Below are 15,556 nucleotides of genomic sequence, written 5' to 3'. Positions count from 1 at the left end.
AAAGGGCTAGTTTTATATATTATGTTGATTAAAGAAATCATGATATCATATTGCTTCCACCTTCAGTTTCTTGCAACTCCTCCCCTCCCCCAATATTTTCTCTAGATAGAAATTCTGAGAAATAGTCATATAGAGAGAACATTGAGGTACCTTCCTGAGGCGATTTTCCTTGTAACGTCTTTAGCTTTTCTAGATTTGGAATATGTAGTCTGTTGTATACATCTCTTTGATGAATAGGAGTGTAATAACTGAGTAATTCCCCAGAGGCTTTCTAGTTGGACACCAAAGGACGCTGACAAGCTGGATTATCTCCAGAAGAGGTCAACTAGGAAAATGAGAGGACTGGAGACTGAGGCACCTAAGGATTATGTGAAGGAACTGTAGATGTTTAGCTTAGAGAAGATAAGGTGTATAGAGGATACTCTTACTTTTACTTAAGTTGTCAAATTGTTTGGAAGATTTACTAACAGTTTTTTAATACGCTCAAGGAGACTTTTGTTTAGAAGTATTCTCCTAACTAATTTAAGTAATTAAGTTATTTATGGGCAATACACACAAGTATTACTTGTGTTTGCTGCCATATCTAGCATAGTGTTCTACATACTGTAGATATTGGACAGTTTTTAAATTGGAATTTTATTAGTGGATTCAGTAGAAGCGCTAGATCGAGAGTCTAAAGAACCTGGGTTCAAATACTCATCTCTGCAATTTGCTTATCTGTATGACTTTGGGCAAGTCACTTAACTATTTGGGCTTCACAGTTCTTTTCTGTAAAATAAAGGTGTTCGACTGGATAGTCTAAGACCTTTCCATCTCTAAATGCTATCATCTTAATTTAGTCTAGTTTCTGTTTGACTGTTAAAAAGTTTTAACTAAAATCTCTCTTTTCAGGAGAATCATTCTACAAATGGCTAGAAGGTAAATAATTTAATGACATCATTTATCAGCAGCTTCTGCATATTTTCATATATATTTAGTATTTACCTTTACAATTGGTCTGCTTTTGACTAGCATGCAACTTTGTGTTTAAAAAAAAAAGTTGATCAAGGATGCCATGTCTGTATCATTCTTCCCACCCCTCCATTTTTTTTTTATTGATGCCTTTTGAAAAAACATCACATTAATTTACAGTATTACATAATCCACTTCAGCAGGAAAACATTTAAGCTAAACTGTACCTACAAAGCAACTATTATGTGTGTGTATATATATATTTTTATAATATATTTGTAATTATTATACATATAATATATACACCATTTTGTCCTTTCTTCTCCTACCCCCAAACCCATCTCTCTACTGAAGAAAGGGATGTATATTTCATCCTCAGTTCTCCAGAACCTAGATTGGTCATTGTGTTTAGAGTTCATCTTACTTTTATTGTTTTCAAGTTTATATTATTATAATCATTTCATATATTTCCTTTGTTTAACTCCACAACTCTTCATACAATTAGTCTTACCATGTGTATCTGAATTCCTTATTTATCATTTCTTACAGTACAGTAATAATCCATTACATTTTTATACCATCATGTGTTCTCCAGTCAGTGAGAACTCGTGCTATTTCCATTTTCTTTTTACCAACATGAGGGTCGCTATTATGAGTGTTTTAGTGTGTATATAAGTATAGAAAAAGAGCCTTCTGTTATTGACCACCCTTAGCATATATCTCCAGTACAGATTGTTCTTTGATGTAACTCTATATCTGCTTGCTAGGCTCAGGCCACTCTGCTAGAGTATGAATCAAGAAAGGCAATGGATTTTCGCTGTGATTTTTTTCCCCTGATATACAAAGTATGAATGACAAAATGCCTTCCTAAAGTTTTTTGGATTGTACATTGACTTGTAATTTTACAATTGTTATCTGTCTGTCTGTCTGTCTGTCTGTCTGTCTGTCTGTCTATCTATCTATCTATCTATCTATCTATATATCCCACAATGTCTTCCTGTATAGGTTTGTGTCTGGAGAAAAGAGTATTCTATAAACTAATTTCTGGGCTTCATGCTAGCATCAACTTACATCTGTCTGCAAAATATCTTTTGGAAGGTAATCAGATTTTTAAATATTACATTTCACATTCTGTATATACTCAATAAAATAATTGTGGAAAATGCATGGATTGGGTATAGCGATGCAAGACTATAATCCCAGCTTCCGGGGAGGCTAGGATCTTTTAAGTTCAGGAATTCTGAATCGTATCAGGTTATGCCAGTTGTGTATCTGCACTAAGTTTAGCTTCAATACTTTGAGCCCCTGGGGTGGGAGTGGGGGGAGGTTCGTGGGTATTAAACCTAATGCCTAAGGAGGAGCAAACCAGCACATGTTTGAAACAGCAGGCCAAATCTGCACCAGGCAATAGTGGGACTAGGCCTGGGAATAGCCTCTTCACTTCAGCCTGAGTGAGACATGGAAACCTAGTATTTAAGCAAAGAAAAAAAGAAAGAAAATACACGTTCCCCATGTTATAAGTAATCCATATACACAGGAAATTTTTTTTTTTACTTCTTTCTGTTTTAGAAACTTGGGGAAAACCTAGTTGGGGACCCAACATCAAAGAGTTTAAGCGCCGCTTTGACCCTGTGGAGACCAAAGGGGAAGGGCCTAGAAGGTTAAAGAACCTCTACTTTTTGTACTTGATTGAACTCCGAGCTCTATCAAAGGTTGCCCCGTACTTTGAGCGTTCAATTGTTGACCTTTACACTGGAAACGCAGAAGAAGATGCTGAGACAAAAACCCTTTTGTTGGAGATCTTTCGAGATACAAAGTAAGAATTGAATCTCAGTGATTTGAAGTTATTTCTTACCTTTGCATAAAAGATAGCCTTTGTGTAAATTGAAATGAAAAATGGAGATTAATATAAAAGTCAGTGAAGAAAGGCAGAATTAGACTTTTAAAGGATCATTAGAATATCATTATTTGAAAATATTTCTGGAAATGAAATTTAAAAATGTTTCTAGACATCTCAGTTGCTGAAACTGCTTCACAATTAAGAAATTATTACTACTTCTATTTCAAAAAATAGAAGTCTGTAAGTTTGAGTTTTGCATAGCAGCCTTTTGTTACATTCTCTGTCTGGAATGCCATTCTTCATGTGCTAGCTTGTCAAGACATTGTCATTCTTTGTCTGCTTTTGGTTTTGCTCACTTTCTGAATCTCTACTCAACCCATTGCCATTTTAACTTTGTAGGGTATTTTTTTTTACCATTATTTTTGTTGTTTGAAATTAGGATAAACTACCCTAACTAATCCTTAAAGATGTGTGCTTTATGTAACTAACATTTATATAGTACTTTAAAATTATAAAACACTTTCCATCTGTTAAGTGATTTGATTGTAACAACAGCTACGCCTTGGTAGGTAATGTAAATATTGTTATCCCTATTTTACAGCTAAGGAAATTGAGTCTCAGGGAGGTTACTGGCTTGCCCAGTGTCATACAACTAATGAATGGATTGGGCCGGGACTCTAACCCATCAGGGCTTCTGATGTGTAGTCCAGTGTTACATTATACTGCCTCCTACATAAAATAGAATTGTGGCACAGTGTCCTCCCTGAAAATCTCAAACTTACTCAGCTTAAACTGAATATTCAGATAGACTCAGGAAAAAAGTTAGAGTTAGAAAAATTTCAAGTTAATTTTTTTTCTTGAATTTTTAGATGCTTTTGTTTATACCATGCTTCACTTAATCACTTATTTTTCATGATGACCTTTTAGTGTATAATTTCATTTAGTTGTTTCAATCTGTTATAATAATACATCTGTCATTTTGATCTAGTTTTTTATTGAGCAGTCTCCACATTAATTGACATTTTTCCTTCAGGGTTTAAGTCATGATAGTAACATAAAGTCATTTGAGAATTTTAAAATATCTGTAGTGATAAAAACTATGTAGCTTTAATGCACAGTATATAAATTTTCATCCTTCTTTTACCATAAAATTGTTATTTGATCAGGTCCTTCCCTATGCATTTTGATGAGAAATCCATGTTTGCAGGAAACCAAAAGGAGGCTAAATCATTGAAGGTAATGTCAGTAACATTTCTTTAACATTTCAAAATAAACTTTAAATTAATTTTTAAAATTAGTCCTATTTCAGTTCCTATTGACCTTTGTTCTTTTGATTCTCAACCATTTTTCTCACTTTTTGAAATCAGTTTGATTGGATTTTTTTCAGTCATGTCCAACTCTTTGTAACCCCATTTGGGGTTTTCTTGGCAAAGATACTGGAGTGGTTTGCCATTTCCTTCTCCAGCTAATTTGACAGATGAGAAAACTGAGGCAGACAAGGTTAAGTTATTTGCCCAGGATCACATAGCTAGTAAGTGTCAGAGGTCACATTTGAACTCAGGAAGATGAGTCTTCTTGATTCAGGTGCCCTATCCATTGCGCTACCTAGCTGCTCCCATTGATTGGATATTGTGGCACTATTACTGAACAGAGAAGAGAATATATTCATTTCCTTTCCTATTTTTGCTAGTTATATTCTACTTTCTGATTTGTCCAGATTTTTGGTAATTCTGTCCTGTGAGTGTGATGTGGAAATGTTTTTTTAAAATGATCAGAAGATTTTGAAGAGCTGAGCAGTTCTATGAGATTGTGACCTGAGTTATCCATTTTCAAGTTCACTGATATTATGTTTTCTTTTAAAAAATTATTATGTAAAATATTATTACCTAATATTTCTAAAAGATAAATTTTCTATTATGTTCCTTTTGTTTAAATGGAAATTATGAGTGTTAGTTTGTAACATCATTGAAGGAAATGAAGGGAATTAAACCAGATATTCATCCAATTAAAAAAATCCATACCTAAATACTGATGAAATAAGCATTTTGTTTTCATGAGAATATACTTATATACAACAATTTTAAAATTCACTGAATGATAGAATAGACTTTGAATTAGAAGGAATATTAAAGGTCATCTAATCCAGCCCCACCTGTGTTACAGATGAAAAAACTCAGACTTGTAATTGTTAAGAAACGGCCAAGGCTACATAGCTGAAATGGAAGAGCCAGGATTTGAACCCATTTTTCCTGATTTCAAGTTCAGTATCTGTCACCTAATGGCTTTTTTACTTCCTAGTAGGGAAATACTGTTATTTCCAAGTGAGCATACATTTAGAAGAATATTAGAAATAGAAAGAGAGGATATATAAATACTATATATCTGTGATTCATAGCACTTCTAAATTTCTAGAGTTCTATGGCATGCTTGTAAGGGAAGAATAGGTTATTTCATCCAATTAACTCGGTATGATGCTATCCTTTTTATAAATTCCGTAACCTAGTATTTTTTTCCCTGAGGCAGTTAGGGTTTAGTGACTTCCCCAGGGTCACACAGCTAGTAAGTGTCTGAGTCTGCATTTGAACTCAGGTTCTTCTGAACCAGGGCCAGTGCTCTATTCGCTGTGCCACCCATGGGCCCTGATAATGTAGTATTGCAGTGGGCTACTGATAGAGAGCTTTGGAAGGTATGAGGCCTTTCACTTTCCTTAAAACATACTGCCAGTCATTTTTAGATTTTTTTGTTAGCTATCACATGGTTAACAAACTAAATTTGTTTGCTTATTGACTAATTGACTAATAGACAATTACTTGTTATTTGTGATAGCAAAAGGAGAGCATGTTTTTGGTAATAAGTAGTTTAATTTAGCTATTCAGAGTTCTTTGATACATCTGCCTTTGCTAACTCAACATATATGATGGTAAATATGTCCCCTATTTTATGTTACCACAAAAATATTTGGAATTGAGTGGAAAAATTTGCTTCTGATATTCCTAAACAAAGGAAGCTAAAGGCTGCTGAGTCTATGTTGGTGGGAGTAGGTGTCTTTGCGTTTATGTAAGGAAATAGTCATGATATAGTCTTATTTTAGGTTAGTATTATTGTTGCATTTGTTTTTAAATGCAAGTTGAAATTACATTTTAAGTGAATGAATAAAGTAAAATTTGTCTACTGTTTTTCAAGGGTGTATAAAAAATAATCAAATAAGCTTTGCTTCAGGTAATTCTCTGAGTACGCCAGATTAACTTCTTTACCTTTCTAGGATTAATAAAATGGTAGATCTAGGGGAATGCTATAATTACCATTTACCTAGATTTTTAGCATTGTAATTGATAAGAATTTTTTGTAGTATTCTTATGGACAAGTTAAAAGAGATGTGAGGTAGACAATATAGGATGATTAACTGGGTTAGGAACTGGTTAACTGGTCACACTAAGTACTCATGAGTAAGTGTCAACTTGAAGGTTTCCAATTAAAGGCTTCAAGAATCTGCTTGGTCCTGAGCGTTCATATTTTTCTCAATGATTTACAATAGTATTTGGCATGTAGTAGTAGGTGCTTAATAAATGCATTTCATTCATTCATGAATGATTTGGATAAAGACATAGATGACATTCTTATCACATTTACAGGTGACACAAAGCTGGGAGGAATAGCTAATGAAGTCATTCAAAAAGATCTTGATAGACTAGACCATTGAACTGGTTTGAATAAGGTGAAATTTAATAGGGATAAATGTAAAGTCTTATATTTGGATTCAGGAGACTGTATTCCACAAGTACAAGATGAAAGAAGCCTGGTTAACAGTATTTCTGAGAAAGTTCTGGGGGATTTTGTGTACCACAAGCTTAGTATGATGGTAGCCAATCAGTACATCAACAAGAAATAATTAAGTGCCTGCTATGTGCCAGGCACTTGTAGGTACTGAGGATAATGAGGCAAAAATGAAACAGTCCCTGCATTTAAGGAGCTCACGTTTTCTAGGAGTAAATGACCTGTACATATATAAAGAAAAAAAAATTAAATTGCTGATGGGGAGGGTGTGGGATCAAGAAAAGTATCATGCAGGGAGTAATATTGAACAGCTTTGAAGTTTATTTTTTTGTTGCTGTTGATTAGTTATGTCTGACTCTTCATGACCCTATTTTAGATTTTCTTGTCAAAGACACTGGAGTGGTTTGCCATCTCCTTCCCCAGCTCATTTTACAGATGAAGAAACTGTGGCAAACTGTGTTAAGTGACTTGCCCAAGGTCACACATAGTAAATGCCTGAACTCAAATCTTCCTGACTCCAGGGAACAACACTTTATCTACTTTGCTGCCTTGATGTCCCTTAAAATCTGCTAGGCATTCTGTAAAGTAGAGGTTAGGAGGGCATTTGTTCCAGGCTTGGGGGAATAGCCTGGGTACAGAGAAGGGAGGTGGAATGTCATGGGCCAGGATAAATAAGAAGACCAGTTTGCCTGGATTGCAGTGTGTGAAAGGAGAGTACAGCCGGGTTGTGAAGGGCTTTAAAAGCCAGACAGAGGCCTTCTTGTGTGTGATCCTAGAGGCAGGAGGGAGCTGCGAGAGCCTCTCGAGTTTGGAGAGTGTCACGGTCATACCTGTGCCTTAGGAATATCACTCAGGCAGTTTTGTTGGAGGATAATTGGGAAAGGGGAGGGCCTTGAGGCAGATCAGCCAGATAGGCTGTTGCAGTAATCTAGGTGAAATGTGTTAAGACCCTAAATTAGAGTGGTAGCTGTGTGAGTTAAAAGAAAGGCTTGAATGCAAGATATATCATGCAGATGGAATCAGTAAAACTTGATAGCTGATAAGGGTAAGAGAAAGGAAAAATAATCACGGATCACTTTGAGGTTGAGAACTTTGGAAAGTTATGCAGAAGGGAAGGTTTTGGGGAAATAAGTTCTGATTTGGGCATGTTTTAGTAACTACAGTCAAGTTGGAGATGTCCAATAAGCAGTTGTTGATGTAGTCCTGGAATTCAGAAAGATAAGCTGGGTAGCTCTGGAAGCTATCTGAAGTTAATTAAACCCAGGGGAACTGATGAAATCACCAAGAAGGCATAAAGAAAGAAGAGAGTTCACTATAGGACTCTCATGAGCACCCCATATATTTGAAGTGATCCAGCAGCGGCAACTAAGAAGGAGCTGGCAATTAATTGAACATTAGTAACCTTGTAGATAGAAGTTTTAGTTAAGTGATGAGGTCAGAAAGAAGCCAGGTCACAAGTGACTAAGAAGTCAGTGTGAAGAGGAAAAATGGATGCAACAAGTGTAGATGGCTTTTTTTAGGTATTTGACGGTGAAAGAGAGGAAAGCTATAGGATGATAAGCTGATGTGGTAGTAGGATAAAGTAAAGATTTTTTTCAAGGATGGGAGAGGTCTTTGCATGTTTATAGGCATTAGATACGAAACCATAGAATAAGCAGTGATTGAAAATTAAGGAAAGAGAATTATCAAAAGGTAAGCTCCCAGAGGAAAGGAGAAAGGTTAGTATGAAGGATATAAATAGAGGAATTGGTGTTTGCACAAAGAAAGGCCATTTCTTCTTCTGAGCCAGGAACAAAGAAGAAAAATCAGGGTTGATATTGAGATAATTTGGAGTGTAGAGTTGAAGAGAAGAGGTAGCTTATGGCATATGGCCTCACATTTTTCAGTGAAGTATTCATCTGAGTTCTCTAATGAAAAAGTTATGTAAACTTGAGGGAACAAAGGATTTGTGTTCTGGAACTGCTATTGACTGAAACATATATAGCAAAACATAAAGAAGATTATAGTGCAAAACAAGTGCATAGATACTTTGCCAGACACAGAAGATGTTTATAATAGTTGTGCTTGCTTCTTGAAGACAGGGACTTAAGACATATTTACTTGTGAATCTCTCATGGTTCCCCATGGAGTGCTTTGTACAAAGTTTGCCTTCAATAAAGGTTCTTCAGGTAAATATTATAAGTTGGCGGTGATGCTAATTGATTGTATAAAGTTGTCAGTTTAGTACCCCTTCAGTTATGGAATTTGAAAGGAACCTAAGAGGTTGGTCATCTAACCCAATTTTCCACCTAACCAAGATACCTCTCCAACAGATGGTCAGCTACCCTGTGCATACATATTAGGAAGCTTATTGCCTTATAGTGCAGCTTATTCTATTTTAAAACTAATTGCTGGAAACCTTTTCCTCATATGCTAAAAGTTGCTTTCTTGTAACTTAATCCATTGGTTCTGATTATATTTTCTTGAGCCATATAGAATGACCTTTTTCACATGAGAGCCCCTGAGATATTTTATGGCAGCTATCATACTCTTCCTTGAGGTTTTCTTTCAAATAAAATGTCCCACTATTTTCAGCCTTTTCTTATATTGCCCTGGTGTTGAGCCCCACCCCTTTCAACCATACTACTTCTATTATGCTCCATAATTTGTCAAGTATCCTTCCGAAAGTATGGTACCTTAAACAAAAAGTAATGCTTGAAATATAATTTGACCATTTTAGAGTGAGGTTTGTTGTTTGAAGTACAGTACATTAGTCTGGGTTCTTGATACAATACTTCTGTTAATATAACCTAAGACTGCATTCTGAGGCAGCATTTCATGGTGGATAGAGTTGGCCTAGGAACTAGGAAGATTTGAGTTCAGATTCTGCCTCTGATACATACTTCCTGTGTGACCCTGGGCAAATCATTTAACTTTTCAGGGCTCTGAGCAGCTAGCTAAGAAAATAAATTGCAGAGATGGTAATGACCTGTCCCTGATGGGGAGCTCCCCTACCACTGACATCAGAGGTGCAGCCCCAGCCCTTATCTCTGAAGACTGCGATCACTGTTTGTTTTGATTTGTGGGGTTTTTTTTCCCCTTTGCAGTTACGTCATAGTTCTGGTGAACATACATTTTATTTGAAGGATTGTTTTTTAGATAATTTACTATTGTTTCAGCTAAATATAGTTAAAGGTCTAGTTTAACCATAGTGGAAGTATTTTCTATCTATCAGGAGGAACTGCGGTTGCATTTCAAGAACATATCACGTATAATGGACTGTGTTGGATGTGACAAATGCAGGTTATGGGGAAAACTACAGGTATGTATGTCTTTGTTTCTTTGTTTTTGGTATTGTTACTACTATACTGAATGCCTTCCACTAAGCAGTTCAGAGCTGTTTATAAATTTTTAAAATTCTTTTCAAAGTAAAGCTTTGATACAGGCAAAAGAAAATGATAGTGTCCTTGTTTGAACATGTGAAGAATCTATACACTATTACATTATATGTATACAAATAGGAAAATATTTACTTGTTAAATACCTCCACTAAAGCCCTACTCTGCAACCTCATTGTGATACAGCAAGTAGCCTTAAAGGTCTGGGCCAGGGAATTAAGTGTAAGTTTTGGCAGGTCCTCGTAATTGGAAAAGACTTTGAGTGTAGGTCCAGAAAGAATCTGTCACCCCAGCATAAGCCTTAGCTAAACTTTGGAGAATATTATCCCTAGGGGAAGGAAGTTGCTTACCAGGAGATGAAGTTTTTCGATCCTGGCAATTCATTAAGACTATCTACTAGATTGGAATAGGTAATACCCAGTTCAGTGAAATCATAAAAACATTTTAATAGGCATAATATATACAATTTGTTCTTATATTTGATATAAATATTAAAAGTCATTCAAACCTTCCATTTCAGTCCTTTTTAGGCAGCGAAGTGGTACAGTGGGTAGAGTTTTGGGCTTGGAGTCAGGAATACCTGGAGTTCAAATCCAGCCTCAGACACTTGTGCTGTGTGACCCTGGGCAAGTGATTTAACCTCTGTTTGCCTCAGTTTCCTCAACTGTAAAGTGGGGATGTTAACAACATCTACCTCTCAGCATAGTTGTGAAGATCAAATGAGTTAATAATTGTAAAAGTGCTTAGCACAGTGCCTGGCACATAGTAGGTACTATATAAATGTTAGCTGCTATTTTTATTTTTTTTAAACCAAGTATTAGTGGAGAAAAGGTTCATCCAGTTTCAAAGCATTACCTTATGAACATGACAAGCCCTCTCTTTCTTTACTTTTTTCAAAGGGTAATAAAGCCATAATTATGATGATGGTGCACAGGGGGTTAGACTTGTACTCGGGAAGCCCCCTAATGTCTCCTAGCTTTGTCATCCTTTGTAAGTCCCTTAGCCTCTGAGTGCCCCCTGCAGCTCCACTGTGGAGTTGCAGGTAAGTTACTGATCTGCAGTAGTGAAGACATTCTACGCTGCAGGAATTAACAGGTTTGGAGCAAAAAAAAAAAAAAACCAACCCAAAAAAACCAGTAATAATATCTGACATTTATCTAATGTTTTAAGGTTTGCCAAATGCTTTACATGCATTATTTCATTTGGACCTTACCTAAGCCCTGTGAAGTAAGGGTTGCAGACCTTATCTCCATTTTACAGATGAAAAAATTGAGACTGAGAGAAATTATCCTGCACACATATACATACGTAAGTGACTTGCCTGGGGTCACACAAGCTGTTCAGTAGGTGAAGTGAGACTTAAACTCAAGGCTTTATTTGTAAAATATGTATAATGGCAATGCTATCACAGGGCTATTTTGAAGATTAAATGAGATGAAATGTGTAAAATGCTCTGCTAACAGTAGAGTACTGTGTAAATTTGAGTCATTCCTAGACACTAAACTAATGGTATTTATTTTGTAGGAGCAAATGTAAGATAGTAAGGTACTAAAACAAACATTTTAAAATGGAAACAAATTTAAAGATAGATAATACTCTCATGTGAGCATTTCATTATCATTTGTGCCGGGGAGCTAGCTTATAAAATTTTAAGATTGTACATCAAAGCAAGCAAGTATGATTTTCAAGTACATCGTTCTTCACCTATCTCCTAGACTACATTAAGAAATGTTTTCTATTTTAGGCTGAAAGTTTTTTAATTGTTTGAAGTGTGTGTGTGTGTGTATAAACACATTCACATGCCCATATATACAAATACATACTTGCATGTGTATAGGATAATTGTTTTCATATATTTAAATTATTTATATATGTTCATATTGAACTTATCCCTGGTAAATTCATCCTGTAGATAAATTAAAAGTAGAAAGTGAAGTTTTTAGTGTTTTGGCTTTTTCCTCTTTGCTGGCTTGCACTTTTTGTTTTTATAATTTAATTTAAAATATGTTGGCTGGATAAATGTATACTTTTTGTAGAGTTTATACTTGTTAATTAAATAAAAATTAATCCCATTAGATACTAACTTGTTGAATGTCATCATGGGGATTTGAAACTTATCTTAAAAGTCTAAGTAAATACTTTTTATCTATGTACAAAATAAAATTAATATATGTTATTTCATCTAGACTCAGGGTTTAGGAACTGCTTTGAAGATACTGTTTTCTGAAAAAGAAATTCAAAATCTTCCAGAGAATAGCCCATCTAAAGGTTTTCAACTCACTCGTGAAGAAATAGTTGCTCTTTTAAATGCATTTGGAAGGTAAGAATCTTCTTCATAATGCAGATCTTGCTTATACCACCACTTAAATAAGTTTGAGCTACAAAAATGATGATAATTTCTAGTAAAGTAACTTAAACTAAGCCACTTTTTCTAGACCCAGTATCAGAGTCACCAAGAAGCTAGAAAGAGTTGGTCATGGAAGGGAATTACAGACTTCAGCATGTATATTTTACATGTGGAAACTAATTGTATTTTGTATGATTGCCTTCCTTTTGCTAACTACCCTGGACGCCTCAACCCACCAGACACTAAGGATGGAAGGCAGCAATACCCACACTTATTGTGTTCCCTCACCAATACAGAGAGAGACATAAGTGCCCTGAATCCTTCCCCATGTGTATACCCGCCCCGTAATCCAAAGACCTGCTGTCCCCCCATAAACAGAGATCCACCACACGTCAAGAGACATATGCGATATACAGTGTATGTGTGTAAAGGCCTACCACTGGTTTGCACCACACAGTCATATCACAGGATTCTAGTTAAAGCTAGAAGGGCCTTAGAGCCCAGTGAGGTTTTGCTTAGAGGCTCACCCCTTCATACAGAGATGACAAAATGGTCTTAGCGAGGTTAAATGACTTGCCCAACATCACACAGCTAGCAAGTGTTTGAGGCTGGATTTGAATCCTGTTCTTCCTGGCTTATTCTCTACCCCAGGCTGCCTCCTATATACATTTTCAAAGATCACCCTGCCTCCATCCCCCTCCCCACATAGACATATAGTTAATAGTCATAGAAAAAAATATGGGTCAAGAAGCAAGAAAGAAGGTTCCTTCATTTGGGGAGGAAGAGACAGATATCCTGAGACATAATCCTGAGGTGTCAAGTGGACAGAGTAGACTGGGGAAGATGCTTCCAATCTAATCCAAAAATCATCTATTGTCAAACACACCTTATGTGTAAAGCATCATGGATACAAATTGAAATAAAAAATAAATCTCTGCTCTTAAACAAGTTATGTTATACTAGGGCAACAGAACATGGAAACAGATATGTATTTTAAGGAGGAAGAGAGTATCAGCACTTTTGGGAAATGTCAAGGAAGGCTTCCTGTAGAAAGTGGCACATGAATTGCCTCTGAAAAGAAGCTGCAGATCCTCAGAAATTGAGATGAGGAAGAAATGCATTCTTAGCATGGGAAGTAGTCTATACACAGGCATTTTCCATCATGAGACTTTTGGGGATGTCTTAGATCTTGTATTGCTGAGAAGGGCTGAGTCTATCAAAGTTAAGTCATCACACAACGTGGCTGTCACTGTATACAACATTCTCCTGGTTCTGCTCACTTCACTCAGCATCAGTCCATACAAGTCTTTCCAGGTTTTTCTGAAGTCTACCTGCTCATCATTTCTTATAGCACAATAGTATTCCATTACATTCATACACCACAACTTCTCCAATTGATGGGCATCCCCTCAATTTCCAATTCTTTGCCACCACAGAAAGAGCTGCTATAAATATTTTTGTACATGTGGGTCCTTTTCCCATTTTTATGATCTCTTTGGGATACAACCCTAGAAATGCTATTGCTGGGTCAAAGGGCATGCACATTTTTATAGCCCTTTGGGCGTAGTTCCAAATTGCTCTCCAAAATGGTTGGATCATTTCACAACTCCACCAACAATGCATTAGTGTTCCAATTTTCCCACATCTTCTCCAACATTTATCATTTTCCTGTTTGACAGCCAGACTGCTTTAAGGAAATTATTTTGCCTGCTCTGTTGAGGACAGATTGGAGAAGGGTAAGACTTGTCAGGAATCCAGTTTAGAGGCTGTGGCAGTAGTCTGGGCAAAAGGTGGCAAGGGCCTGAAATAAGATGTTGGCCACATGGAGAGAAGAAGATGAATGCAGGAGATGTTGTGGGGAAGAATTGTTTTGATGTGGCAGATTGATTAGTTATGGAGAGGGAAGGGGAGAATGACGTAGAAGTGTAAACTTGAGTGACTAGAAGAAAGATAAAGCACTCAACCAAAAGTAGAAAAGTTTGGAGAAGAATGGTGAGCTTAAAGGGAAAAGTGGTAAGTTCATTCTCAGAACTATCTGCTGCATTTGACACTATTGACCACCATTTCCTCATGGATATTCACTTCTCTCTGGGCTTTTGTGATATTATATTCTCTCCTGGTTTGCTTTCTCTTGTCTGATTTTTCTCAGTGCTCTTTGCTAGTGCATCATCCACATTGTGCTACCTGATTTTGGTGTATTCCAAGGTTCTGTCCTAGGCCTCTCTTCTCCCTGTATTCAGGGGCTCTTAATCTGGGTTCCAAGAATTATTTTTAATATCTGATAACTGTATTTCAGTGTATTTAGATTCCTTTGTAATCTTATGTATTTTATTTTATTTTATTTTATACTTTTAAAAACATTCTAAGAAGGGATCTATAATCTTCACCAGTTATCCAGAGGGGTCTTTGACACAAAAATGGTTAAGAATCCTAGCCTAAACCCTTCCCTCTTCCAAACTTCACTATTTCTGTCAAAGGTACCACAATCTTTTCAGTGTCTCAGGTTCATATCTAGGCATCATCCTGGATGTCCCGCTCTCCCTCATCCCACATATACAATCAGTTGATAAATCTTACTGTTTTTATCGTCATAAAGTGTCTTGTGTCCAGCCCCTCCTCTCCCTTCACTCAACCAACACTTTAGTTTATCACTACCTCTCCCCTAGATTATTGCAAGTTTCCCAATTGGTCTCCTTATCTCAAGCTTCCCACACTTTAGTCCGTCCTACACACAGCTGTCAAAGAATTTTCTTGAGGTGCAGATCCAGCCATGTCTTATTCAACTCCAATGGCTTCTTCTTGCGTGTAGGATAAAACGTAAACTTCTCTGTTGAGCTTTTAAAGCTCTTCACAACCTGGCCTCAATTTGTCTTTCCAGCTTCAGTGGACGTTATACCTTCCTGTGCCACGTGGTCTGGTTAAATTGATTTTCTCTCTGTTCCTTTCATAACACACCAATCTCTTTCTTCCATCCTTTCCTATGTCTGGAACTATACTCCCACCTTACCTCGACCTCATAGAGTCCCTTTCTTCCTTTAAGATGAAGTTTAGGCACCATATTTTGCATGAAGCCTTTCCTTATCACCCTAATTACTCTTGCTGTCCTTCCCAAACTACCTTGTATTTTAGCTCTTCTGTGTATACATACATACTTATGTATTAACTTTATAAGGATTATTTCATTTTTTGTACTAGAACAGGGCCTAGCACATAGTATCTGCTTAAAAATACTTGATTAATTTGACATGTTGAGACTGAGAGCCTAGT

At 36.4% G+C, this 15,556-nt stretch overlaps 1 protein-coding gene across 1 annotated transcript in view; it reads left to right on the top strand.

Moving 5' to 3' along the window:
• Window positions 1-15,556, top strand: part of LOC114049990 (ERO1-like protein beta) — a 61,655-nt gene that overhangs the window by 41,569 nt on the left and 4,530 nt on the right. The window contains exons 10-15 of the mRNA XM_027871484.1: window positions 892-918; window positions 1,957-2,049; window positions 2,521-2,767; window positions 3,958-4,027; window positions 9,780-9,866; window positions 12,129-12,262. Of these exons, the coding sequence (XP_027727285.1) occupies window positions 892-918; window positions 1,957-2,049; window positions 2,521-2,767; window positions 3,958-4,027; window positions 9,780-9,866; window positions 12,129-12,262 (658 nt within the window). The remainder of the gene's footprint in view (window positions 1-891; window positions 919-1,956; window positions 2,050-2,520; window positions 2,768-3,957; window positions 4,028-9,779; window positions 9,867-12,128; window positions 12,263-15,556) is intronic.

The sequence above is a fragment of the Vombatus ursinus genome, unplaced genomic scaffold, assembly GCF_900497805.2.
Source record: "Vombatus ursinus unplaced genomic scaffold, bare-nosed wombat genome assembly UNPS02014798.1, whole genome shotgun sequence".
NCBI classification, from domain to species: Eukaryota; Metazoa; Chordata; class Mammalia; order Diprotodontia; family Vombatidae; genus Vombatus; species Vombatus ursinus.
The sequence above is the reverse complement of the archived record's forward strand: the minus strand, read 5'-3'. Positions and strand labels throughout refer to the sequence as shown.